This window comes from Meriones unguiculatus, chromosome 10 (assembly GCF_030254825.1).
Source record: "Meriones unguiculatus strain TT.TT164.6M chromosome 10, Bangor_MerUng_6.1, whole genome shotgun sequence".
NCBI lineage: Eukaryota > Metazoa > Chordata > Mammalia > Rodentia > Muridae > Meriones > Meriones unguiculatus.
In genome coordinates, this window is record NC_083358.1 from 106945825 (window position 1) to 106973538 (window position 27714).

Sequence of the window (27714 nt, forward strand, 5' to 3'; positions counted from 1 at the left end):
GAATGCAGTAAGACTAGTTCTTCCTCTCAGGGCATTACTGGACATGTCTCCACCTAGATAGCCTTCCTTCAGGCTTTATACTTTAAAATAATACCCACTGATTTTTTAAGTCTTTGGTCTCTCATTCCTCCCTGCTCATGATCATTTGAAGACCCAATCTTGGGTCTTCCAGATATGACCCCTTGAGTCAGTCCTCCAAATTTATCTTTCCATAATGGAATCTGAATACCATTATCCATATGGCTCTCAAGCATTCCTTCATGACAGCCATCAGCCGATTTAAAATACAAGGCCCAAAGGTAAAAATCAAGATGAGTAGGGGTCCCTTCAGGGTGGATATATGGGTAGTAAGCCAAGAAGAACTGTTATATCAGATTTTAAACCATCCTCTGGAATATTTTCTCTTAGCATCTCTCCAGTATGCAATACTAGTTCCTACTCCAGCTAAGCAAGTTCCCAAGATAATAGCTACTGTCAGCTAGCTTCTTTTGACTTACCATTTCAGCCTACTAGGTGGGATTTGGGGCCAAGGGTCTCATCTTCTGAAACTGCTTCATTGTGACAACAGGACCCTTGGCATCAGGGGCTAGGAAGGCTGAAATGCCAGTCAAAGGTTGGGCAATGGGGCAGCTCTCAGAAGCATCTGGTTATTTGATCCAACTGAAGAGACAGGGAGCAATCATATCAGCTTCCAGCAGTCCAAATTTCAGCTTGTAGTCCATTGCCGATCCCGGAATAGAGTCAACCAGGTGAAAAATCTGCTGAGACAAATACATACTAGAGACAGAAGTTAACATTTGTCTAGTAAATGGGAAAAGTGTGGAATCCGAAGACCAGGGAAAAACTGATCTGGGGTTCATTTGGGCTATGCCAGATCCAGATCTCATGACTTTTTGATTTCCTTAAACTCAGTTGAATTTTTAGTTTACAAAAGGAAATATATGTTTAAAAAAAAAAACTCAGAAAAGTTAATATATCAGCAAATCTAATATAAACAACATTCTGAGAGTAACAGGTAAAACTATATCCAATGGAATGAGCATCAGTTAGCTGTTTGTTTTGTATCCTTTATAAACAACTTAAGTGTGTCCACAGTCTGAAATTCTAATGCTTTAACTGTAGGCACAACTGTCTGTAATCAACCACCAATGGAGCTTGGCTACTTTTTGTACACTCAACATCTACTTTTAGCCCCCATCTCCATGTCACACTTGAAAGTTAGGCAGAAATACATTAATGGCTTTAGTGCTAAGCCCTGGATGCTTGAACTTTTCTTAATCAAAGCAAGTAGAAGGAATATGTTTAAGATATTTCTGTGTCAAAGTCTGCCTCAGAAATGGCAGATATTAAGAATACCATAGTAAAAGCTATGGTTTTTGGGTCAGATATACATGAAACAGATGTTTTTAGCATGATGATAAGCACCTTTAAGTCTATCTCCAGAAGACAACCAAAGAAAATTAAAATCCCAAGCTTGTGACTGAATAATAAGCAGTCAGTGCTCCATCAACTTATCAGAACTCTATTGATCAATGTCAAAACTCTGAACTTCTGAAATCTTATGACAACATAAGTACACCAGTTGAAAGAGGGGGGGAGAAATCTAAAATATCTCCCATTTTTAATGTGCCTTAAATCATTTTTCTATATCTTTTCAATTCCTATTCATATATCTTAAAACACCTGCTCAAACTCTCCAATCTTTCTTGCATTTACTAACTTGGAAACATTTTTCCAGACCATCAAACACTTTCTAGATTCTAACAACCTAAACTCCTATATCTTCAGACACTACATAAACTCCACATCTTTCTATCCAGCTATTTACCATAAGACACAGGCAACTAACATGAAGCCTGTGAGCAAGGCAAACCTTTTTGCTTTTCTAAATAAAGGATCTAGTATCCAGTAGTTCTTACTAGCTAATGAACTGACCAATGAGCTAACAGTGGATCTAATTGTCAGCTCTTTAGCTGCAAAGCTACCATAAGCTTGGTTTAGCCATCAATGTGATCAGACCTGAAAAGGATAAATTATGAGCTAAATAAATGTACCAATCCATGTACCAATCAAAATGACAGAGATGACTAGTTAGTCCATCACCTAGGCAGTGTCCCTGGTTCCTGTGGTCTCATGGCATCATGAGCAGAGGTGGTCCAGGCAGGCACAGAAGATGAGAGACTGATTCTGTGGAAAGAGGAACATGAGAGATTGGCTTCACCTTGCCTCCCACATTGTGAAACAATAACTCTCCAATTGCTCACAGTTTTGTCCACAGATTAGGCTGGGCCCTAGCAGTGGGCCAGTTGGGGCAGTCTTACCCCAGTGGTTAGCATACCACAATCCAGAGTCACAGTTACTTGTCATTGTGCCCAAATCTTCACGCAGACCTTGGCAGAGTTACTGGCAGGATTTTGGGACTCTCTGTCATAATAAGCTCACATATGTTAACATGCCATATTCATCAGCTCTCCAGCAAGCTTGAGGGCCAGCATATGTGAGTTACTCTTTGTCTATCTTTATCATCTGCTCTAAAATGCATCTTATAAAACAGAATGCTATAATCTCTAATTCTGGCATATTCCTTAGATGCATGTTTTAGAACTATTTCAAGTAGATCTACATAGGCAAACTTCATAGTTACCCATCCTAGGCTTAACCTGAAAAAAACCTAAACAAAGACACTAGGTAAAGTTCAACATTGTAACCAACTGAAGTCCTTAGCATAACTCTAAATATCTTTCTGAACTACAATCAAAGCAAAACTTTTAACCAGATATAATTCATAGAGGGGCTAGCAAATCTGGCTGATCCTACCACTTTGCAATAAAACTGAACACCAAAAAGCTTTGCCCTTAGCACTAATCAGATAACTGAACACAGCTGGTAGCCCTAAACAAAGATGGTGGCAAAACCATGGCTCCATCCTCTTTATCTCTGAACCAACATGGCTGCTAGCCAAATGTTGCTACAGGTTATGGCTGACAATATAAAATATAGCCATTAGCTGTAGCTGATGGCATTGCTACCTCCCACAATACAACAAGATCTGTGGAACATTCACAATTTCCCATAACCAAAAGTTCTAACATTGTAATTAAATAAGTTTTAGAACCAACTGCATAATCGAACAGTACAGAACAATATTAAACTGTACAAACTATTCTGGCCACACCAAATCTACCGGCCAGGATTCTTCCCCCTTTAAAGAGCATAAGAAAACATTTTGCATTGAAGAATCATGAGCCTTTTACATGAAGAACAACATATTTTACAGTTCTTTCTCAAATCATATTTACAGGTATGAAGAACCAGAGTAAATAAATACACTTCATATGCCTCTGGCTTTTTCATACTGACCTTCCATAACATTCTATACACATTCAGGTTAGCTTTCCTAGCTCCGTTCTTCTGGTTTAACCAGACATTCTTACTTTAGACAAGCTAGTCTTTTCTTTAATATCCCTGTCTCTTGCTTTCTCTCTTGCTTTTCAGACAACATAAAAACTCCCATCAAAATCCTTTCGGTCCTGACATGATCCTGCTGGAGCCCACAGTGGGCTTATTCCATGATTTATTTTTTTTACAGCAAAGCAAAAACAAGTCACATCAATACAAAAAGAAGTTCTGGAACTGCCAAACTCTTTTTCTGAAATTACTTCCTTGTAGCAGATATGGTCCAGGGAACATAAACAAACTTTAAGGAACTTGGAGCAAGTTCTAAGGAATTTAGTGAAACTTCCTCTTTTCTCTGTCTCAAGGTGAAGGCCAGGGTAAAAACATGTTTTTTTGATAAATAAAGCAGCTTAACAAACAAGCAGCCCTCCACATGATACACTGCAAAACCGGCAATTTTCTCAGTTGGCTCACACTTGATTTTAGTTAGTAAAATTAATAAAATAAATACCGAAGGTTTTTTCTGTCCTGCCCCAAAGGATTGTGAAACTGTTCTAAGTTTTTTGTTAGACTGCCCAAGCTCATTATTTAAAATACCTGATACCTAGCCTTAAACATGTACACATTCTCCAAAACCTGTTTTTGAAATCACAAAGCATAAACATAATTTAAAAGTCAAAACCAGATTTTAAAACCAAAATTCACCAATGCAAACAATCCAATCTCTAAAACCAATACCAATTTAAAATGAGATGTGTCTTCTTGGTCTAAAAGGAAATAGAATGATAAATGAAGTCCATTTTGACTAGGAGGTTCTGTAATCCTTTTTTTTTTTCTTTCCCTGACCCACGTGGCAACCTCAAGATGGCAGAGTCACATCACATTCCACATGGAAATCTCAAGAGGACAGAGTCACACCACATTCCACGTGGCAATCTACATTGTTGCTATTTAAACGCATGCATTTATAGACCTTATAAACACATAGGCACACATATATGTTCTAAACAAGAGTTTAAATTTAACCTTTAAACACATCCAATATCTCTTAATATAGAACCTCGACATACAGAGCATATTAACCATTTAAGATCAGTCAAAAACAAACATATGATGACCATACACACATTTAAACAGACAGACAAAACTTTTCTTACTTCCTCCGGCTGTAATTTCAAGCACTTTCTTTTCTCACTCAGCTGCAGCTAGAGAGCCAGAAACACAAAGACAAAAAAAAAAAAAAAACAGATCCCACCAGCACTTGTGGGAACGACCCACTTTCTAGGCCTATCAAATAGATTTGGGACCCCGTGTCCCTCACAGTGCTATTAGAGAGCACTGCCCCACTGGTCTGGGACATCTCCCGAGATCCCCATGGCCTCATTCTGCTGGCTTGTCAGCCAGTGTACTATGACACAACTGATCCTTGGCCACTCACTGTGTACTACCTTAAGATCTCAAAAATACACGAAATGACAGAATAGAGACACAGAACTTGGCCAAGACAAAAGTGCTTACCCAGGGTTCAGATCCTCCAGTTCAGGAGTCCTAGGAAGTCTTGGGGACCCCGGGAAGCCCTCAAAGTATGTTATGCCTGAATCACAATACCCCAAAAGACCACCACCAGGAGCCGAGTCTGTTGCAAAACATATGAGGATATTTTTATTACAAATTATTACAAGCTTCAGCTGGGGCTCACACCCCTACCACCGAAGCAGTAAGAGCTGAGAGCCCAGTCCCTTCTCTCCTCTTGTTGTTTATTACATCTCATAGTGTTTTTTACAGCAACACAAAGAAACTAGAACAGAGGCTCAGTGGCAGGGGCCTGTATAACATGTGGAAGAGCCAAGCACTGAAAAAGACAAAAAAAAAAAGGAGCATACAAACATATGCACTCACATAGAGAGAGACAGAGAGGGAGAGAGAGCTTTATGAATGTAGAAACCTGGAAATCTGTTTTCCAGGATGTAAATGTCACCTCTTTACATTTTGGGCTATTCCATGGTCACAGAATGTTAGAATGGAGCCAAGGTCAGGTAAGAATGCATTTAGATCTGTGGTAACCATTCCACTGGAGTTGGAGTAGAGATGGATCTGACTCCACTGCCACAGTGGGCCCTTTGGCTGATTTCCCAGCAGTGATGGTGAGCTTCCTGTGAGCAGGTACTCAGCTCCTGTTGGATGCTTGTGTGGAAGCCAGTGTGCCAGTCTTCATCTACAGCAGCTCATTAAGTGTGGCTGGACCAAACTACAAGGAGCCTGTCCTGAATGGCTGTGAGGAAGACCATCTAGAGAGTACATGGTCTCATCCATACCCATACAGCAAAAAGATGGCCGAGAAGGAAGTGCTAGCAGCCAGTGGGCGCACCCTAGGAAATGGTGGCACTTTGCACACTTGTGCCTTAAGACTCCCATTCATCTATGGGGAAGAATGTGCACACCTGTCAGTCAAGGTAAATGAAGCACTGAAGAACAATGGCATATTTTTAAAAAATGGCCCATTCTCTGTGGCCAGCCCAGTATATGTTGAAAACGCAGCCTGGGCACACATTCTGGCTGCCAGGGGCCTACGAGACCCCAAGAAGTCACCAAGCATCCAAGGAAAGTTCTACTACATCTCAGATGACACCCCTCACCAAAGCTATGATGATTTAAATTATGCCCTGAGCAAGGAATGGGGCCTCCGCCCTGATTCCAGTTGGAGCCTTCCTCTGCCCCTGCTCTACTGGCTTGCCTTCCTGCTGGAAACTGTGAGCTTCCTGCTGCGTCCAGTCTACAACTACCGGCCCCCCTTTAACCGCTTCTTGATCACAACCTTAAATAGTGTCTTCACCTTTACCTACAAGAAAGCTCAGCAAGACCTGGGCTATGAGCCATGTGTCACCTGGGAGGAAGCCAAGCAGAAAACCTCAGAGTGGATCGGGACACTAGTGGAGCAACACAAGGAGACAATGAACTCAAAGACTCAGTGATGTGAAGATGGCAGAGACATGGCCCTGGGTGTTATCAGAAATCATCCTCAGGTCCTCAGAAAGGATACAGGCACAACCCAGGTCCTACTGCCTCCCTTTGACATAGAGGCCACCTTAGTGTCTTCCTCAAGTCCCCAGAATCCTTGCCAGGCACTGACCCAGCCACAAGCTTTCTTCCCCAAACACCTGCCCAGTGACACACAGGCCATTGTGCCTCAGCTCCTGGTTCCTAACTACTAAGCACTTCTTGTTGCTCAAGAGTTCTCTCCATGGGCTTCATCTCCCCATTAACAGCGTTTCTCGTCTTTGGAAAATTCTGCTTTGGTTTATAAAGTTGAGTGAAAGAAACAATAAACATGTGTTAATAGCTCATCTGCAGACATTTTTCTGTCAATAAACATGGCCATGCTGGATCAGAAAGGGGTCATGGATTTGAGGGACTGAGGAAAAGCCATGAACAAAGGGGATGTGAGACTAATCCCAGCACATTGTCCTTTTGGGGTGTGCTACATGACTAGAACAGATTAATCTATTTTGTGTAGGAAGGACCATGACAGAAGGAATGCCAAAGATTCACAGTTTCTGCAGTAGACCCTATCCATGGTGTGTCCAACTGAGGCTGCCTCTAAAAGAACATTCTCAGAGTTGACAAAATGTACACCTGTCTGTTTGGAGGCTTTTGTTGCAGCTTTTCTGTACAATTGTACAATTGTAACACTGGTATGAGAAAGGCAGGGAGAGGTAAGAAAGCTTCCCTCCATAGTCTGGAGAAAACTGTAAATGAATGTGTTGTTGTGCAGCTGAGCCCACTATCCTTTACAGGCAGTCCCAATAGCCTGCCTTTCAGGGCCCTAGTAACCTCTGGTGCATCTGCCAGGTGGGCTGCCAGGTGTGTGCCTGACAAAGTGATCCTGTCAACCTCCCAACTCTCTGACTTTCTCTCTAGGTTTCTCTCTGTCTCTCAGTCTCTTTTTCTGTCTGTTATGGGCATCCTCTCCTCTTTCTTCCCCTCCCCACTTCCTACAGTAAACCTCCTTTATACCAGATCTGTTTTGTGGCATATTAATCATTATTATAATATTGGTGTTGTGAAACTCTGTGAGCTTTCCCATTGTCTGAGCACACTAGGGTCCCCTTCTATACCTGCAGGCAACAGATTTCCGTTCTGTCTCACAAATTGCCTTTCTGCATGCAGCACTGGTCAGGCAAAGCAGCCAAGGCATGGTTTCCTCTCTTTCTTGAACTTCGGGAATCCTAAGTGAAACTGAGCATGCTCAGGCATTTACTCTTGGTGCCTGACAAGTGTGTGATTACCAGCTTAGCCACTTTGTACCAAATAGGGTCTAGTCCCCTTATGCCCTTTGGAATGTTTTGGCATCAGGCTTGTAACTGATTTACTTTCTCTCTTCACTCATGGAAATGGTGTTGCCTTTTGGACATTCAGGCACCTCATGGGAACTCTTTAAGTTGCCTCATTACCCTGCCCAAGTGATGGGAGACCATGAAAATCTCTCCTTTCTTTCTCCTGTTTCACTCCTGTATGTTTGCTGTATTTGTAGCAGGTCACGGCGGGATGGGAACACAGACTCCAGCACACACCTGCTCTCACCAATGCCTGCTCTAAAGCAAGCAGCTTTTCCAAGACCACTCCTGAGGGATGTGCAGACCACTTGTCTGTTCTAAATTTTACTTAGAGTCCAATTCCTGCACATGGCTCTCACTCTCAGGCTCTTCGCATTGATTTGCTCACTGCTCTCAGCTCCTCTTCTCCCACAGCCAGCCTGTGGGAGTTTCAAGTGTGTGTTTTCCCTCTTCCTTCCTTCAGTGGACTCTCTGTCACAAAAGACCTCTCTCCCTCTGTCTCTCTGTCTGTCTCTCCATCTCCCTCCTTTCCTTTCACCCTCCCTCTCTCTCCCCCTTCACTGTGCAGGGAAACTGACTTGGCTTTGAGGTTTTCTCTTTTAGAAATTGAAACAAGGGGCCAAGAGGAGGAAGGTCTCAATGGACAGTAAAGGGCCAAAATGGGGAAGATCCAAGCTACCAGAGAGCTTGAGTACTTGGGCATAGCAGGCTCAGAAATCTCACTGGAGATCCTTAATACCTGTATCTTTCGTTCCACCAGCCAAGATTCATGAACAGAGAAACATCATTCCTCCCCCAGTACAACACAAGTCCCTCCCTGCCCAGCTGTCAGCAGGTCAAGAGCTCTCCTGCTTTGTAAGACAAGGGAGGGTATCCGCTGCTGGAGGGACTGGAGGCTGTGCAGTGTGGAAGCCATGACCTGGTCAAGCGAGTCCTGGAAGTTGTCAGCCAGGAGCTGTGTCTGTACTAGTGCTTTCCCAGAGGCCCCTGCTGCTCCTCCTGATCAGGGAGCAGGCCTAATCCTACAAAGAGGAGCTGATCTTGGCAGGCTTAATTCTACAACAGGAACATGAAGATATTTCTCTTTCTCTGCTTCTCTCTTAGCCTCCAAGCAATTTCTTCTATTCCTACAGGTAAACCTGTAGGTTAGCCATTATGGGGACACAAAAACCTTGGATGGAGGAGTTAGGGACAGGGAATGATGATTTCATTGCACCATAGAAGACCAGGGGATGGGAGACATAACACATAGTGGTTTGGGGACAGTGTTGTCATAGGAATGTGCAGGATGTGACCTAGAAGATGGCCCTAGGAGACAAAGGGGGAAGAATATATTAAAAAGAAAAATGTTTTGTAACTTTCATGTGGGTAAGGGCCCACAGGGTTCATGAAGACAGATGTTAATGGGAACAGCTGGCAACAATGTCCAAGAAAAGCACTGGAGGAGCTGGGTGAGTTCTTAAGGGGTGGAGGTCAGCCATGTACTGGATGTAACCAGGAAAGGATGGCTCTGACCTCCTCAGTGACTTGCCTTGATCACCCCTTTGCCGGCATCCTGTATCAACAGGCAAATAGGGATAAGTCCTATCCTCAAGACCTTGACACATGTGGGGCCTGCCACTATTGGAACTGCAAAATAGAAATGGCACAATCCAGGATACTAAACTGCCAAGTTGGTACCCGGCAGGTGAAGCTGAGAGGAAATTGGCCAGTCCAACTGGACACCCTCCATGGCTGAGCGGGATGATGAGTGTTGACAGCCCGGACCTCCCCGGATGCCCCAGGGAATAAAACACCACTGAGCCAGGAGATCTGTCGAAGCAGGAACTCAGTTTATTGAATAAAGCAGTCCTTTTTATAGGTTTGGGTCAGGAGGCAGGGTTAAGGAAGTGAGGTAAGATGATGTAGAGGGCAAGGTTAGGTAGTGCAAGGAGAGTTGGGCCAGTGACAAAACTCCACGTAACAGTTACCTGGCAGGGTTAATTTTAAGGCGGATATGCTGGATCACTTTTGCCCGGAAGTGGCCCCTCTTAAACTGGAAGCTAAAGACAGGTCTCCAAACTCAAGTCAGGCTCACGTAGATACAGCAGGCCTTATCAGGCCCAACACTAAACAAAAAATTGTCATTTTTATAGCTGCATTAAGAAAGCATACAGTACAAAGCCTTTCTCCATTTCCAGAATTGAAGTCCTTAGTCAGGATCAGACAGAAACAGAGACAGAGAAATATCTGTGAAAGCTGCAGGCAATAAATATTGGCTGCCAGATTCCAGAAGTTACTGCCCCCACCCTCTTTATTTTTTTTTCTCAACTCAGCCACAGGGAGTGACAATCACCAGATGTATTCCTGTCTCTAGCTTTCCTTTTCAGCTTTTGCTTTATATTACAGTAACTCCTTCAAAACAGAAATATCATCTGGTTAGTTTTGATAGCTACACCATTTATCTTCCATATAGAGAAATAGTCCATTATATTTATACTTTCAATATTGAATTGTAGCAGAATTTTAATTTAAAACATTGCTGCTCTGGCAAGAGATCACATCCAAAGATTTTCTTGGTCTCTATGATCTGACTTGAACACAGACATGACATTACTCCCAGGAGGGAGAGGCAAGCAGAACTCTAGAGTTCAAGGCCAGCCTGGAATAGAGGAAGTTTCAGGTAAAGAAAAGCATGGGTCCAGGTGTGGTGGTATATGCCTTTAATCACAGCACTTAGGAAACAGAGGCTTGAGGATCTCTGAGTTCAGTTTAGGCAATTCAGTTGAGTCAGGGAGTTGAAAGGCAGTACTGTGGAGTTGAATTCAAGGCAATTCAGTTTCTGGAATTCAGAGGCAGGTTTTACCAAGAGAGTTTCACAGAGAAAGGTTGAAGAGAGAACAAACTAGACACAGGTATGGACAATTTGAACCAGAGAATGAGAAGGAGCCAGAAGATTAGAAAAGATTTCTAGAATTAGTTTGAGGACAAACAAAGTTAGTCAGTGAGAAACTGAGAGAAGCCAGATTGTATCAGTCTGCTTGGAGATGGGTTTTAGCCAGAACACATGAGTTGAACAAGCCAGCGAGAGCTCAGAAAGAACTAGAAAGGGTGAGCTTATTCAGCAATAACTCTCAGAGGCTGAAAGCATTCTAAGCCTAGAACGGACAGTCTTGAGGATAGAAGCTTCTGAAACTAGGCCTTGGTTAGCAGCCTGAGGTGCTAAGCCTCTAAGACGACAATTATATCTGGCGAGTAAAAGTTACTTTTATATTGAATGGGCAGTTTTTATTAAATGTGTAGCTATGCAAAATCAAAACTATAAATAAAAGTAGCAGCTACGAAGAATAGCAAATAGACAAACATCAGCAAATCAGAGGCTTATATGACCAAGTAGAAATGACTGAAGAACATAGGAATGGTAGTACACACCTTTCATCCAAACCATCAGGGCAGGAGATCACTGTGAGTTGCTGTGAGTTCAAGGCATATCCTGGTTTACAAATTGAGTCCAGGACAGCCAAGGCTACACTGAGAAACCCTGTCTTGATTTGAAAAAAAAAAAGAAAGAAAGAAAGAAAGAAAAGAAACACAAAACAACAACAAAAGAATCACCGGAGAAGCCCAAGTAAAAGAATAAGTAAATGTTAGCTCAAATAAGTCTCTTAAAACATCCAGTAGAAATGACTGGGGAGGACCAGTTGAAACCCTCTCCTGGAGCTCTGGATTTTGGCAGTGTCTGGATGGGAATGGCCCCATAAGCTCACATGCTTGAAGCCTTGGTCCCCATTGGTGGAAATCATGCCAAAGGATTAGGAGGTATGGCTTTGTGCGAGGAGGTAAGGCACTGGAGGCGGACTTTGAAGCTTCCAAAGAATGCTGACACTCCTACTATACTCTGCTACCTGCTTATATGTCAAGACGGTAGCTCTCAGCTGTGCCTGCCTTCAAGATCTCCAAACCTTAGTAAGTCCACTTCAACGATTTCTTTTATAGGTTGCTTTGGCTGTGGGGTTTTGAAACAGCAAAGAAAGCAGTGATTACACTGCCTGTTAGGGAGGTTTCCACTTACCTGGGTGAGCTTCCTGTTTGTTGTGCCCACACTAGGTATATTTATACCATGGTCAGGCAATAGTGACCTCTGCTGGCAATGGTTGTCCTAGTTGTTCTCAAGGGCACAGGGTCTGAATACCTGCAACTGTTTTCTGTTCTTTTTCCACATCACAACAGTGAAATAGTGGGAGTCTTTTGGAGCACAGGGTCTTAAAGGACACTTGAGAAAAACATGTTTGAGTCTGAAATTAGGGGAATGCTCTGGCTCTGAGATTTGGCTCTCAGTATATATAAACAGTACACGTCAGCTTATCACTAGAAGCAGTAATCATATGTCTCTTCTGCTACCACATTCTTCTGAACTCCTTACTCCCTCACTATACAAAGCTTCTCACTGCAAACCTTCCCTGTCTTCTTCTCAGTAAATGTGCGCACTTGACAAATATGCCTCATTTCTGGGTTGAGGGGTGTGTTGTATATCTCCTCTATACCAACAGTGTGGAACCAGGCAGGCAACTCTGAGCAAATGAACAGAAAAATAAATAAGTTAGAGAAGAAACAGGTTTGATCAAATAGCTGGTGCAAAGAAGGAAGGTGGGACAAGAGGCAGAATGCTTTGAATATAAATATACATGAGAATTTTAAGTATTGATTAACATGAGCCAGTTGTATAAACATGATGACAATCAAGGAACAGAAGGCCACTGGAAGGCTATCGTAGAGAGAGAGAGGGAAGAATCATATGGATGGAGGGAAAAAAGAAGGGAAGCAGTGAGGGAGAAAACCATCCTTTACCATCACTTGAGAACACTCCATCTACATCACGGCTCCTCCAGGACTAGCCCCTCCTACAGCACACCACACTGTCCTGCAATACAGCTCCTCAAACACTTTGTCTTTGTTCACATTTGAAATCGTAGTGTTTACTATCCACACATATTGGCATTTTACTCTATAACCAATCATTCCTTAAGATATGCTTATGACTAGAATTCTCCTGTTCACATCATGGTGGAATGTGAAATGGAACTTATACCCAGCACTGATTGGGTAACCAAGAGCCACACACTAGATAGCCCAAAGACCAATATTACTATTCGAAGAGGGAAAAATAAAGTACCAATACAATGAATCCTAAAGATGTTCTGCTATACTCGTAGACCAGTGCCTTGTTCAGCCATCATCAGAGAAACTTCCAACTGCAACAGATGGGAACAAACACAAGGAACAATGGCCAGACACTGTACAGAGAGTAAGAGACCTTAAAACATTGTCTTAAATGGGATGTCTCCATCATATCTTTCACATTAGGGTTCAGAAACCCCACAAATGATTTGGCCAAAAGAGTGTAAGGGCCAGAGGGCATGAAGGACACCAAGAAAACAATGCCACCTTCTTCTTCTTCTTCTTCTTCTTCTTCTTCTTCTTCTTCTTCTTCTTCTTCTTCTTCTTCTTCTTCTTCCTTCTTCTTCTACTTCTTCTTCTTCTTCTTCTTCTTCTTCTTCTTCTTCTTCTTCTTCTTCTTCTTCTTCTTCTTCTTCTTTGGTTTTTAGAGACAGGGTTTCTGTGTGTAACCTTGGCTGTGTTAGACTCATTTTGTAGACCATGCTAACTTCAAACTCACAGAGATCCACCTGCCTCTGCTTTCCTAAATGCTGGGATTGCAGGCATGTGCCACTACACTGGGCACTCACAATGCCTTCTTAACCAACATGATCAACAGGCATGTGAACTCACAGAGACTGAGGCAATTTTCACAAGGCTTTCACAAGTCTGCACCAACTAGGGTCCGAGAGCTGAAAGAAGAAGTGGACACACGCCCTCATTCTTAACTCAAAATCAATTCCAAATCATACCTACTAGCAATTGAAAATTTAGTTTCCTACAAGGAAGTCTCACTGGGGAAACAAACTACTCTTAAGGGTAAAATGAGCATCGGGCACTAGTTGACCAACAGAGGAATAAGTTGATAGCAACTTTGGGTGTTCTTTGTCTCATAAGATCATGTCAGAGCTCTCATTTTGAATTTTCTCTAATTATTTTTATGTTACTCTATTTATATACTTTTCTCTCTTTTCACCATACAGATTCCTTGTGTATATATAATGGCTTCCACTTTAGTGTTTTTTTTATGAGATTCCTGAATGTGCGAGTCAGTGGGTCTCTCTCTTGTGCCTTCTCTTGTTATCTTTTCATTCTGTTTGTTTGTTTTTGTGGATGGAATAAAAAAATAAAGCTTTACAGTTATCCTTCAATGTGCTTCCTGTATAATGGTTGCCTCTCCTGTACCTAACTGTATTATAGAAAAGAACATGTATGTAATTGGAGATAGTCACCTATAAAGTTCTGTAACATAAGTATGTAGCATCCCATGTCTACACAACTTCCAGGCAATATGAAGTAGGCGTCCAAAGTGTGAACCAGCACCATAGATGATCTCCCCTGTACAGAGTAAAGGCTGCTGTGCTTGTAGAGAAAGGTTCTGCACAGTAGTCCCATGTGCAACCTAAACTGGTCTCCATGTGAACCTCAACCACCATAAGGCGGTGAGCCCATTTGGTCACCTACAAAGCTCGTGGTCAAGTACCTCATAATAAAGTCTCTAAATGGCATGAACTTTTCATCATGTTCTAAGTAAAATCTCAACTTCGTGTTAGGCTGCATTCAGAGCGATCCTTGGCCACATGAGCCTTTGGGCTGTAGCTTGCACAAGCCTTAGTGTGTTTCTCCCATAAGGCCATTTACTCAGCTACTGTTGTCAATCTGAACAAACAAACACGAAAAGCAGCTTATTCCAGTAAACAGTGATATGTCTTTCAGATGAGCACGTGCATGACTACGGTTAACTGTGAGATGCTCAAAGAGGTTGAGGCCAAGAGAAGGTTTTGTAAGCAAAAACAAAAAGCATTACATGTAAGCCCCAGAAAGACTACACTTTGGTCAGGTATTGAGTAGCCTTGCCTGTATACTTGACATGACGTAGACTCATCTGGAAAAAGCAAACCTCTATTGATGAATTGCCTAGATCACATTGACCTATGGGGCATTGAAATATGTCTTGGTGTAGACCCACATATTTTGAAATCACAGAAGCAAAGTGTTAAGAGTGACTTGTGAACGAAACACAAGGACATGTTTTCTACTATGTCATCCTAGTAGGAACTCCATGACTCTGTACCCATTGGACCTCTTTTTCTAGCTCTCCTCAGGGTCACCTTGCATCATACCAGTTCCCACTGCAATCTACTTCCTGTGTTGATCATGCCTGGGTGGAGCTGCCTGGTGACAGGAGCAGGAGGGTTTCTGGGCCAGAGGATCATCCAAATGTTGGTGCAGGAGGAAGACCTGCAGGAGGTCAGAGCCTTGTTCAGGACTTTCACTCCAAAACACAGGGAGAAGTTATCCAGTAAGTGACCTAGAGGCTGGTAAGCACAGACTCAGTGTGGGGAAGGCTTCCTTGTCTATCAAATAAAATGCCAGTAAATCACTACAGAGCCTCAGCAGGAAAAATTCCAGTTGGCAAGGCACAACAGGCATTACACAGTTGGACAAGGAGGTTCTGGCCCAACCTAAGACTGGAGGATGGTGTTGGGAGGGACGTGGTCCTGGGCCCTTAGGTATCTCTCCTATTTAGACATTTTAGATCAGGATTCTCTTTTACTGCAAGTTTGTTTGTTTGTTTTTGTTTTTGTTTTTGTTTTTGCTTTCTGTCTTTAATGGTGTGGATGTGATACATGGAGCAATTTTGTGTAATATTGCGCAACACTAGTTAAAGATTATTAACTGAGAGGCCTTAGAGTGAGTGACTCCTCTTTTGAATGTTCCCAAACTGCTTCATAGTTTATTTTTATTAATGGCTGCAAAGGGATTCAGATCATAGCAGGTAGTGATTATAATGTGAAGGTCAGCTTATGAAGGCTGTAGTGAAGGGGAGTGAGGAAGGGGCAGCAGGGAGATTGGAAAGCATATGGACAGTACAGAAACATAGTGAGGGGCAAAGGACTTCACATCTGTCATCAGGAATCCTCCAAAGTCTTTCCCATCATTCCTCCTTTCTGTCCTTCATCCTCAGAGAAAGTGAGAACAGTTTGCTGGAGTGCTACTTTATTGTTGTTGTTGTTGTTTTTGTTTTGTTTTTCTGTTCTCTCTACCCCACCCCCAGGCCAAGTGCAAGCACTGAATTGACAGTGCAGTTTCCCAGCTGCTCCATTCTCACATCCTTCTGTGAAGGTGGTTTGTGGAAGGGTATCCTAGTGTGAGGCCATCATGAATGCCATCTCTTCCTCCATTTTCCCCAGATTTCATTTACACCCATTTGCTTGTATCCCACCCATCCATCTCTGGATTTGTCAGATTGAGTCTGGATCAAATCACTTCTCAGACATCCTAGAGTTTGATTTAGATTGTCCCTACTTCCCAAGGTGAACCTATCCTAGGAGTTGGTTCTGTGAAGAAGTGTTTGAAGGCTAAAATCTAACCCTAACCTTAAACCAAACTCTAACCCTATCCTTAACCCTAATCCTAACACTAACTCTTACCTGTCTTGATTATTTTTCTGTTGTTGGGATAAGACACCATGACCAAGGCAACTTATAGAAGGAAGAGATAATTGGATTGTTACAGTTTCAGATGATGAGAACCTATGACCATCATGGCAGGATGCATGGCAGCATGTAGACAGGCATGGGGCTATTGCAGTTGCTGAGGAGCTCATATCTTGATTTGCAAGCACAAAGCAGAGAACTAACTGGGAATGATGCAAGTCTTTGGAAGCCTCAAAGGCCACCTCCAGTGACACAGCTCCTCCAACAAGGCCACACCCCCTAATGTTTCCACCCACTGGGGACCAGGTGCACCATCATATGAATCTACTGGAGCTATTCTCATTCAACCCACACCAAGTCAGTGTCAGCACTCTTAGACACATCGGAGGTTTAGAAGGACTGGTTCTCTGGCCACACTTACCTGGACTCCATGGTCGAGTTTAATTTTATCTATTTTGTAAGAATGATTAGCATCTTAAGATACTGGGCCAGTATACTTGTGTTAAAAGTAATAGTCTTCAGAGATTTGAAAAGTGACAGCTGCAAAATTTTAAAAAGAAAAATACACCAAAAAAAAAAAAAAAAAAAAAAAAAAAAAACGGTAAGAACTAAACAAATTCTCTATTTATAGTAATCTGAACCAAAAAAAACAATTTTTGGTAATTTCAGTTTTTCCATAAGGGAATTTAAAATTTTTAATTTTGTAATTTTTAAAGAATTTAGTAATATTATACTAGAATTACAATTGATTATATATATCAAAACAAATCAGATTTTCAGATCCCTTATATAACCTTGGAGCATGTACAAATGCATATTTGAAAATATAGGTCTACTTCCCGATGGTGAGTGCTCTCTGTCACGAACAACTCCACATTTGGCTAAGGCCGAGGATCTGGCTTGCTTCCATGTATGTGGACCTATCTGCATTGCCCCCGTGGCACGCCTGGGTTGGCTACCCAGAGGCTATTTAAGCTGTGGGCTGGCTTTCCCCGGGGTCCGAGGATTGTTCAATGTTCCTGAATAAACTGCATTGAAAAAAAAAAAAAAAAAGAAAATATAGGTCTAATATTCATGTTCCTTAGATGTGCAGGACCTTCTGAAATCTCATACTCAGTAGTAAATCAAAAGAATTTATAGGCTAGAGCAATGGCTCAATGGTTAAGAGCACTGGATATTCTTCATGAGGACCAGGGTTCAATTCCCAGAAGCCACATGGTAACTAAAAACTGCCTGTAGCCCCAGTTTCAGGGGATCTGATACCCTCACACAGTCATTTGTGCAGGAAAAACATAAACACACATAATATAAAAATAAGAAATCATTTTTTAAAACATCAAAGGATTTAATTTTTATTTGGAAAACAGAAAGGGCTAAAATATTTGGTAAAAATTATAAAGTAACACAAGGAAATCACAAATAGTTATAAACACAAAGCATAGGAGATTTCTGAATTTATACGGGCCACCTGTATCACAGAGGTGGCAGGGAGATGTGACAGTTCTCCTCTAAAATCAGATGTAAGGAAGTGTAATGAACATCTATACGGTTTGCTTGTTCCCCACAGTTGTGGGGATTGAACCCAAAGGATTTTTGTTTTGTTTTGTTTTGTTTTCTGGTAAAAGCTCCCCAAGTATATTGGAGAATCAAAGGCCCAAATACAGGGCCAATGTTTCCTGACATCTGTTCATGTCTACAAAAGTCAACACTGTTTCATATCATATATATCTGTTGAGGGTCTCTCCCACCACCAAGACCAACAGGGTCAGAATCCACTGGAGGCAAGAAGGCAGTTCTGATCAGCCTGACTAAGTAGCTGGTGTTGGTTCACTTTTCTGGAGTCTGACCCATGGGGTTTAATTTTGATGTGTTTAAACACAGCACAATTTGGTGAAAACTTTCCTGATGATAACGAATTCAATCCTATGAATACAATAAAGAGTGCATAAGGCTCCTTGAGGAACAAAGTTAGCTAAGTAAATATCAGACACACCACACCAAAGCACTTTGTAGAGTGCATGTGACACCTTTTATAAATATCTATTCTATACACTGAAAAACAACCTTGTTATAAGAGCCTGGTGGAGGCTTCAGCGTGGTCTCCAGCCACAGAGATTGGACGAAGTTCACCAGGATAGGATGCACACCTGATTCCAGGCTTCTGGGAAGATAATTGGCCATGCACTCCTTTTCTTGAGGGTACAACTCTCTGTGCCCACATTCTAGGTTCTGCTAGTGCTTATCTGGGAGCACAAGGACCTTTGTGCCTCCTACAAGAAGTCCTGTGCCTTTCTGAAATTCTGGTGCAGCTCAAACCATCCACAAGTAATGCAAAAGGTTCCATCATTTGGGGTTTTGTCTCTCTTTCCTATAATGGAAACACTGTCTTCTTGAGAAAAATAAAACAAACACATACTACCTTCTCTCTTCTTCTCAACACACTCCTATTTTAAATTTTTCCTTATACATCCTAATGAAACACTTCACACTTTCTTACCATACTTAGTTGTTTCATACAACAAAGTGCCAAAATATATAAACCAGAAATTTCTGTCTAACTAATGCTTTATATTCTTTTTAACTTCCTTAGAAATAACCTAGACACCCTGTCTCAAAGCAAGCAAGCAAAACAAAATTAACATAAAGAACATGTCTTGGGTTAGTATTGCTGTGATGAAACACTGTGAGCAAAAAACTACATGGGAAGGAAAGGATTTATTTGGCTTAAGCTTCCACATCACTGTTCATCCATCACTGAAGGAAGCTAAGAGAGGAACTCAAACAGGGCAGGAACCTGAAGGCAGGAGCTGATATAGAGGCCATGAAGGGGTGCTGCTTATTGACTTGCTCTCATGGCCTACTTTTTCATAGAACATAGGTCTAATTGCCCAGGGATGGCCCCACCCACAATGGAAAGTGGCCCTCTACATGGCACATTAATGATTAAGTGCCCTACAGGCTTGCCTGCAGCATCACCACGTTATGGAGGCCTTTTTCTCTGCTGAGGCTCCCTCCTCTCAGGAATGGAAGACAATCCTTCTGCATTGTCCTTTCTGCGTTAGAGACATCTTAATGATGGAAACTCCTTACACCATCCCCAACCCCTGCCCCAAGAGATCAGTAAGCAAAGGAAACTTTGTCTTCTAATTCCACAGAAAGTGAGAGAACACAGATGTTAGGTGACAGAGAGAGGCCTAGAGTGTAGACAACCCAGCAGGGGGGTTTTCTGTCCCAAGAGGGATTTCTCCAGCTGTGGATTTCTGCTTCTGCCTCTGCCATACTACTCTTTGGCTTCATTCAGTTGACCCGACTTCTCAGAAGCTCAAGCCAGTGTGGGTTATTGGTACAGGCTGAATGAAGCACTCTTAATTTTCTCAGCTAATTTCCATGGCATGGTGATTGCTGCTATCAGTACTATCGATTTCACAGTAACCTGAAGATACAGGTGTATCTATTATCCCTGGCTACAAGGCTGTAATGTTGTCCCTTGGAGGCTGCCTCATTTACAATGTATCTATCTGATAAGAAATGCTCACCTGAACCCATCACTGGAGCCCATTCTGAGTTCTCTAATGGAGGCTCCAATTTCTTCTCTGTTATTCAGCCAAGTCTTCATTTGTATTTAGCCTAGACTTAGAAAATGTCAAGACCTATCAGGGGCAGGGCTGACATTTCCTTCCTTGTGTATGTCTCTCTCTCTGCTGGGTCCTCCTGATGGGAACTCTGGGAGATACAATCTAATTAACCTGTTGCCTGCCCAAATTTCTCTCATGTCTTCACACCTGTGCAGTTTACAACCTGAGAAGTTTTTTCGGCTTCCCAGGGTACAGCATGCCTCTGCTTCTCCTCAAATCCACATGTGAGGCCCCATTCCCTATGAATGAAATCCTAATTCTCCCTCCTTACATTTGACTATCACTGCTGCTCCAGTGGCTTCAAAGAATTTCCAATGACTATTTTTTATGTGCAAAGCATAAATGACATCTGCTCTTCAGATTCATTTTCTACAAAGGGATGAGGTGGAAACAGATGCTTCCTCCTTCCCTACAAATGCTACCTTATGATGGTTGTGCATTTATTGTTCCTTCAGTAGAATGGCCTCCTCCCCAGTGTCTTCTCACTATGGCTGCCCTTGAAGGCCTAGGTGACTGTCACCTGTGTCAGGAAACTTCCACCTCATGCAGAAAGCTTCCCAAGATCCTGCTTTGTCTCCCACAGAGCTGAAGACAAAAACCAAGGTGACAGTGCTAAAAGGAGACATTCTGGATGCCCAGTGCCTGAGAAGAGCCTGCCAGGGCATCTCTGTTGTCATCCATACTGCTGCTGCCATTGATGTCTTAGGGATCATTCCCAGACAGACCATCATAGATGTCAATCTGAAAGGTACAGTACCTGAGGAAGATATGGAGTAAGTAGGAAAATAAAAATAAACAAACAAACAAAAAAACAGGTAAGGAAGGAACATCTGGAGGAAGAGTTGGAGCAGGTGGGAGAATTAGTATTGCCAAGTAACAAGAGGACAGAAAGGACAGTGCCAACCATGAAATGCCTCCTGTGCTCTGGTCAAGTCAGATGCATCTTCCTGGCAGCCCAGCTGGCAGAACTGAGGGCCGAGGTCCTTGGTGTTTGGAGGAAGAACACAGGCGGAGAGAGGAAGGAAGAGTAGCCCCACATGTAGTCAGTAGGAGAAGAAGGACATAAGGACACACCCATGATAGGCCTTTGCCAGGAGAGTTCTCCTGTCTCTCCACACCAAAGTGGTTGGACTCCATCGCCAAATGCTTGATGTCCATCCACACACTGCCACTAAGGACTCTATCTGGAGAATAAAAGTAAATAAAAATACATATTGCCTATACCCTATACCTGAGTGTGCATGCTGTAAGTTCTGAACTACCTCTGAGAATATACTATCCTTCATTAGTTCAGTAAAAAACCAAAAAACAAAAAACTGACCCTCCTTAATAAAAGAAAATGCATGAAGATTAGAACCTTTCTGCTTTTATTTAGTGGGGGAGTCTTTTTAAAAAGTGTTTGTTGTTTTTGGCAATTATACTTTGAACACACATCAAAGGCTCAATTTCTGACTAATATCCCCAAACTAATTTATTAATGTCAGTTTTTAGAAAACATAAAGGAACCATTTTCCAGAAGAAACATGTAGGGAAGTACTCTATGAAATAAAAACACTGGCTAGTTTTCTTCACCTTGACACATACTAGTCACTTGGAAAGAACAAACCTCAGCTGAGGAATGATTCCATCAGGTGGGTCTGTGGGTTAGTTCCTAGATTAATGATTGCTGTGTGAGGGGCCCGCCCACTGTGGGCTGTGTCAGTGCAGAGCAGGTGTTATCTGAGGAAGCCAGCTGAGCAGCCTGTGGGAAGCAAGGTCTCAAGTGGCATCATCCAAGGCTTCTATGTTCCGGCAGTGACTTTCCTCGATGATGAGCTGTGATCCAGAGTGTCAGCCATATGAACCCTTCTCTCCTTTCGTTGTGTATTACCTCTCATAGTGTTTATTACAGCAACACAAGGAAATTAGGACAGAGGCTCAGCGGCAGGGACTGTGTAACATGTGGAAGAGCCAAGCACTGGAAAAGACAAAAAAGGACATGCAAATATATGCACTCACATAGAGAGAGACAGAGAGGGAGAGAGAGCTTTATGAATGTAGAAACCTGGAAATCTGTTTTCCAGGATGTAAATGTCACCTCTTTATATTTTTGGTTATTCCATGTTCACAGGATGTTAGATTGGAGTCACGATCAGGTAAGAATGCATTTAGATCTGTGGTAACCCCTCCACCAGAGTTGGGATGGAGATGGCTCTGACTCTATTGTTACAGTGGGCCCTTTGGCTGATTTCCCAGCAGTGATGGTGAGCTTCCTGTGAGCAGGTACTCAGCTCCTGTTGGATGCTTGTGTGGAAGCCAGTGTGCCAGTCTTCATCTACAGCAGCTCATTAAGTGTGGCTGGACCAAACTACAAGGAGCCTGTCCTGAATGGCTGTGAGGAAGACCATCTAGAGAGTACATGGTCTCATCCATACCCATACAGCAAAAAGATGGCCAAGAAGGAAGTGCTAGCAGCCAGTGGGCGCACCCTAGGAAATGGTGGCACTTTGCACACTTGTGCCTTAAGACTCCCATTCATCTATGGGGAAGAATGTGCACACCTGTCAGTCAAGGTAAATGAAGCACTGAAGAACAATGGCATATTTTAAAAAAAAAATGGCCCATTCTCTGTGGCCAGCCCAGTATATGTTGAAAACGCAGCCTGGGCACACATTCTGGCTGCCAGGGGCCTACGAGACCCCAAGAAGTCACCAAGCATCCAAGGAAAGTTCTACTACATCTCAGATGACACCCCTCACCAAAGCTATGATGATTTAAATTATGCCCTGAGCAAGGAATGGGGCCTCCGCCCTGATTCCAGTTGGAGCCTTCCTCTGCCCCTGCTCTACTGGCTTGCCTTCCTGCTGGAAACTGTGAGCTTCCTGCTGCGTCCAGTCTACAACTACCGGCCCCCCTTTAACCGCTTCTTGATCACAACCTTAAATAGTGTCTTCACCTTTACCTACAAGAAAGCTCAGCAAGACCTGGGCTATGAGCCATGTGTCACCTGGGAGGAAGCCAAGCAGAAAACCTCAGAGTGGATCGGGACACTAGTGGAGCAGCACAAGGAGACACTGAATGCTCAGTGATATGCAGATGGCAGTGACATGGTCATGGGTGTTATCAGGTCCTCCAGAAAGGGACTTAGAAACAATCTAACTCTTACACTTCCCTTTGAAGTGTCCATTATCCAGCTTGTCTTCAGTTCACTGAAAGCTTTGCCAGTCATTGGCCAAGCCATAAAGTTTCTGCCCTAAGAACTTGCCCAGGGATACAAGGGCTGATGTGCCTCACCTGCTGTGACCAAAATCTTAGTTGCTGATGCTGAACTGCCTGGAGCCTTTTGTGACTTAGAATTTCATCAGTGTTTCTAGTTCCCCTCTCAAAGTCCCAAAGCATTTATTTCCTGTTGCTTTATGAAGCTCAAAGAAAAGAACAATAAAATGATTTAATGCTTAATTAGGTAAAGTTGTGTGTTTGGCCAGTCTAGTTTCTGGCTCTCCTTTCTATCATTTAAAGGCTATAGTCAAAGAAGTAGAATCTGACTTGTACCTAATTGGGCCCAAGCATGGACTAGACTTGGGTTTAGAGTGCCTCAGTTCAGCATTGCCAGGTAGTCTTAAGAAATTAGTAGTCTTAAGAAATTAAAACTCTCCTCCTACTACTGTGTAGTGGGGCTTCCACTAGCTATAGGGGTGCTATAGCACAGCGCTTGAACATAGTCTGTCCCTCTAGGGTGAGTCTTGACTCCCTTGGTCTTCCCCTTTCTTACTAACTGTGTGAACAGGACTCTGTAGAAACAGAACAAACCTTGAGAGGTACCCAGGAGGTCATGGGCATCTAACAAATGGCACTGGGCATCAGAGGTGATCCAAGAGTCTCCTACTAACATAACCTCCCCAGATGTATTTCCAACTGAGCCATAATGGAACATTCTACTTTCCCCACCTCTAAGAGGAACTGCCCCTCTCTCTTTCTTCCATTTCCCCATCTCTTATGCCCATTATCTCTCCCTTTATCTTCCTATCTTTTCTTCCCCTCTGCTCCTCTCTCTAATCCCTCTCAGTTTCCCTGAGCAGAGGAATTCAGTCAAGACGGGTCTGAGGTCTTATATGACAACAGGGTAAGTAGCTGACCGCAGCACCAGAGTTGAAAGAATTGCTGTCTGCTCAGCCAGACAGCATGAAACTGAAAGCAATGTAGGGGATTCAGTCTAGAGGAAAGAAAACGGTCTGGTGTGACACCTGGGTGTTCACTTGCCTGTCTTTTGCTATCACAGACAGCACTGGAGTCTCACCCAGCATCAAAACTTCTTCTTCCTCAGCCCACATTAATTAATGTTTATAGGACTTTATTGACTGGGACTGAGCTCCCTCACTAGGGTCAGGAGACAAAACCATGCTGAAGTTCTATACAGCAAACCAAACCTGAGAGTGTTCTCCTGATTGCTACAACAGCAAGAGAAACCATTTTCAAACAGACCGCTTAATTTCCTATTTACAAAGAGGACATCTAGAAGAAGCTGCTCTGCCTTTCTCTGCCCCTGTCATGTCAAGAAAGCCCATGTGCAAGGTTCCTGGGGAATACATGCTGCAATGGTCAGCTGCCCTCCACCTGGATGCCCAGTCGTGAGGTGTTACGTATGTCATGTCTTTTATAAAATGAAGGCTGTTTGGACAATATTCAAATGTTACCAGACAGTGTTCTATGGTATAGAAGGAAGAGTTGCCTGTTTCTAGGAATAAATTCCAATGAAGATTTCTACCCACAATCTGTTATACATTTTGACACCTGCATCCATAAATTCTTTGAGTTGGATAGTTGGTAAGGATGTAGTTTCAGCATCCACTCTCTGAAAGGAAGGGAGAATACTCAGGCATCACCTGCCACGGCAGGAGTAACAGCTCATCACTGGGTATCCATGCTGTGGGCAGCTGATGACTGGAGCATGGACACCCCACGCACCTTGCCCAGAGTCTATGTCCATCAGCCCTGGGGAAACTGAACACCTTCTACAAGCCCGTTCCATTAGTTCAGAAGGAAACGTGATGCTGGTGGGGAATGAGAAAGGATCTTCAGTCTTGATTTTATCCTACTGAAATCCCTCAGTGAATCCACTGGGCCATTTTCTCAGGGCAAAGCAGTCTTCCAAGGTCTAACGACAGTTAGTGGAAAGAAAGGAGAATGAACTGCTTTGTGTATCTGACGTGATATGCATAAGGCCTTATAATGCTTTGGATAACAAAGATCCCGTTCCCTATTCAACCTGGACACAGAGTTGCTGGTAATAGAGCTCCTGCATGCAAGACCCATGTAGTACATGCTAACTATCACAAGGGGGCAGCAAGGGTACAGAAAGCATGGCAGCATCCCCCAAGCCATGAACCCCTTTCCCTTTTCTTCTGGATTCTGCAGTGAGATCATGGGATAAGAGGAGCACAGGGAAGTGCTCGCCCACAGGTGTCAGTGTGATGTGCATATGATTGGAGACAATGGAAATGAGCAGAAGGTGTTAGGATGGACTTGGATAGGAGAGCCAGGTGAGTCCATGTGGGGAGGGTGAGAGGGTGAGTGTGCAGGTAGGGAAGGGAGGAGAGCCCAGATGAATAAAGAGTCTGGACACGACTGAAGCAGGGTTTGACGGGAGACATAGGAGTGTCCTGGGTGCCAGCCAGAGCTGGGCACTAGACAAGGGTGGCCTCTGGGGAACCAGCACAGTGTCCAACGGCTGGTCCTGCATAAGAGGCCATCTGCAGGAGAGTGGCTGGATACCAGAGGCAATCAATGCTGGAGTGTGAGCTTTGGGCAGCAGAGGACAGAGGGTAAGTGGCCCCTGCTCCTCGGGTGAGTGTGCAATCCTGTGTCTTAACAAGATGTGGGAGGCTACAGCGGCACATCTGCTTCCCCCTGACTCGAGTCCTAAGTATACATGTCATCAAAATATGGACCTTCAGAAAGCTTCACATGAGCTTTGGTTTTAAAGAAAATTTGATCCGATGGAAAAGAAATATGCAAATTGCTGGGCAGTGATGCCAAATACCTTTAATCCCAGCACTTGGACAGCAGAGACAGGTGGCTTTTGAGGGCAGCCTGGTGGATAGAAAGAGTTCCAGGACTCAGGGCAGCCAGGGCAACACAGAGAAACCCTGACTTGTGTGGGAAGGTGGGGAAGGAGCATATAAACTGAAAAAAAATGTGTTTGATACTGAGCCTGGGGCCTCTGGCCTCATTTTACCATCTCCAATCCAGACTTGTGGTATAGTAGAGAGAGAGAAAGGTGACATCCAGTAGCAGTTCCAGACAAACACTGTTCCGGTGCACAGTGTTCAGGGAAAACACAAGCACTGAGGAGGTCAGCATTCTCACTGGATAAGGGAACTGAATACTGCCTGCTTTAGCAGTGAACAAGGAGTCAGGTGACAGAACCCAGGCCCTATTCAATATGCCTTGAAAAGCAGTGAGCATTTGGCTTCAGCTTTCTGGAAAGCCTCCCGGGCAGACTCCTCCCCAAAGAATCTAGCAGCAAAATGGAGGCCTGATGCATGTGACTTGTAGCAAAATGGAATTCATGTCTAGTGAGGCAAGCCTGAGGCTGAATGGACAAGACCCTGGGGAGGATTAAGTGTCCTCACTGCAGACCGGTAGGCACAGTTGCCCAAGATACAAATCCAGTGTTATCCACAACCTTCTCTGTGCTGATTAGCTTTTACCATGGTCTTGACACGACCTTGAATCATCAGGGAAGAGAGACTTAATGAGGAATTATGGAGTCCAGGTTGGCCCGTGTGCATGTCTGTTCTTAGTCATGTGGGAAAATGTGAGATGGAAGAAAACTATAGGGAGCAGAAGCAGCAAGCAGGGCTGCATAGACACATTTGTTCCTCTCTGCTCTTTACTATGTATGTGATGTGACCAATCTCTGAAGTCCCTGCCTTGATTTCCCCAAGATGGTGGACCGAAACCTGGGATTGCTCAACAAATAACTTTTCTCCTTGCACTGTTCTGGTCAGGCCATTTGTCAAGCAAAAGTAGTGAAGCTAGAAAGTAAGCATTCAGTCCCATCCCTTCAAACTCCACCAAATCCTGCATGCTCCCTCTTCTCTCTGGTAACCTAGCTTTGTTTCAATCCTCAGCATTCTTTGCCCCATTCCCCATTAAGGCCATACACCTGGGCAGTCATTCCTGATGTCCTTATCCGACCCCTAGATCACTCCGTTGGATGGTTCATCAATACACTGAAACTTGAGGCTTCCTACACATGTCTGGCTTTCCATATGGCCACACCTTCTGTTGGGAAGGGAAGGGAAGGGAAGGGAAGGGAAGGGAAGGGAAGGGAAGGGAAGGGAAGGGAAGGGAAGGGAAGGGAAGGGAAGGGAGAAGGGGAAGGGAAGGGAAGGGAAGGGAAGGGAAGGGAAGGGAAGGGAAGGGAAGGGAAGGGAAGGGAAGGGAAGGGAAGGGAAGGGAAGGGAAGGGAGAAGGTGAAGGGAAGGGAAGGGAAGGGAAGGGAAGGGAAGGGAAGGGAAGGGAAGGGAAGGGAAGGGAAGGGAAGGGAAGGGAAGGGAAGGGAAGGGAAGGGAAGGGAAGGGAAGGGAGAAGGGGAAGGGAAGGGAAGGGAAGGGAAGGGAAGGGAAGGGAAGGGAAGGGAAGGGAAGGGAAGAGAAGGGAAGGGAGAAGGGGAAGGGAAGGGAAGGGAAGGGAAGGGAAGGGAAGGGAAGGGAAGGGAAGGGAAGGGAAGGGAAGGGAAGGGAAGGGAAGGGAAGGGAAGGGAAGGGAAGGGAAGGGAGAAGGGGAAGG

At 43.6% G+C, this 27714-nt stretch overlaps 1 protein-coding gene across 3 annotated transcripts in view; it reads left to right on the forward strand.

The window, feature by feature from the left end:
* LOC110543775 (NADPH-dependent 3-keto-steroid reductase Hsd3b5-like) overlaps positions 1-23379 on the forward strand; it is a 37323-nt gene extending 13944 nt beyond the window's left edge. For 2 of the 3 annotated variants that reach the window (XM_060393008.1, XM_060393010.1), the window contains one exon: positions 5560-6740. In XM_060393008.1, coding sequence (XP_060248991.1) covers positions 5560-6368 — 809 coding nt within the window. In that variant the 3' untranslated portion in view covers positions 6369-6740. Of the gene's footprint in view, positions 1-5559; positions 6741-14961; positions 15169-20524; positions 20690-22203 lie in introns of those variants that run through there. The other variant, XM_060393009.1, reaches the window with a different exon arrangement.
* Positions 23380-27714: the final 4335 nt, after the last annotated feature.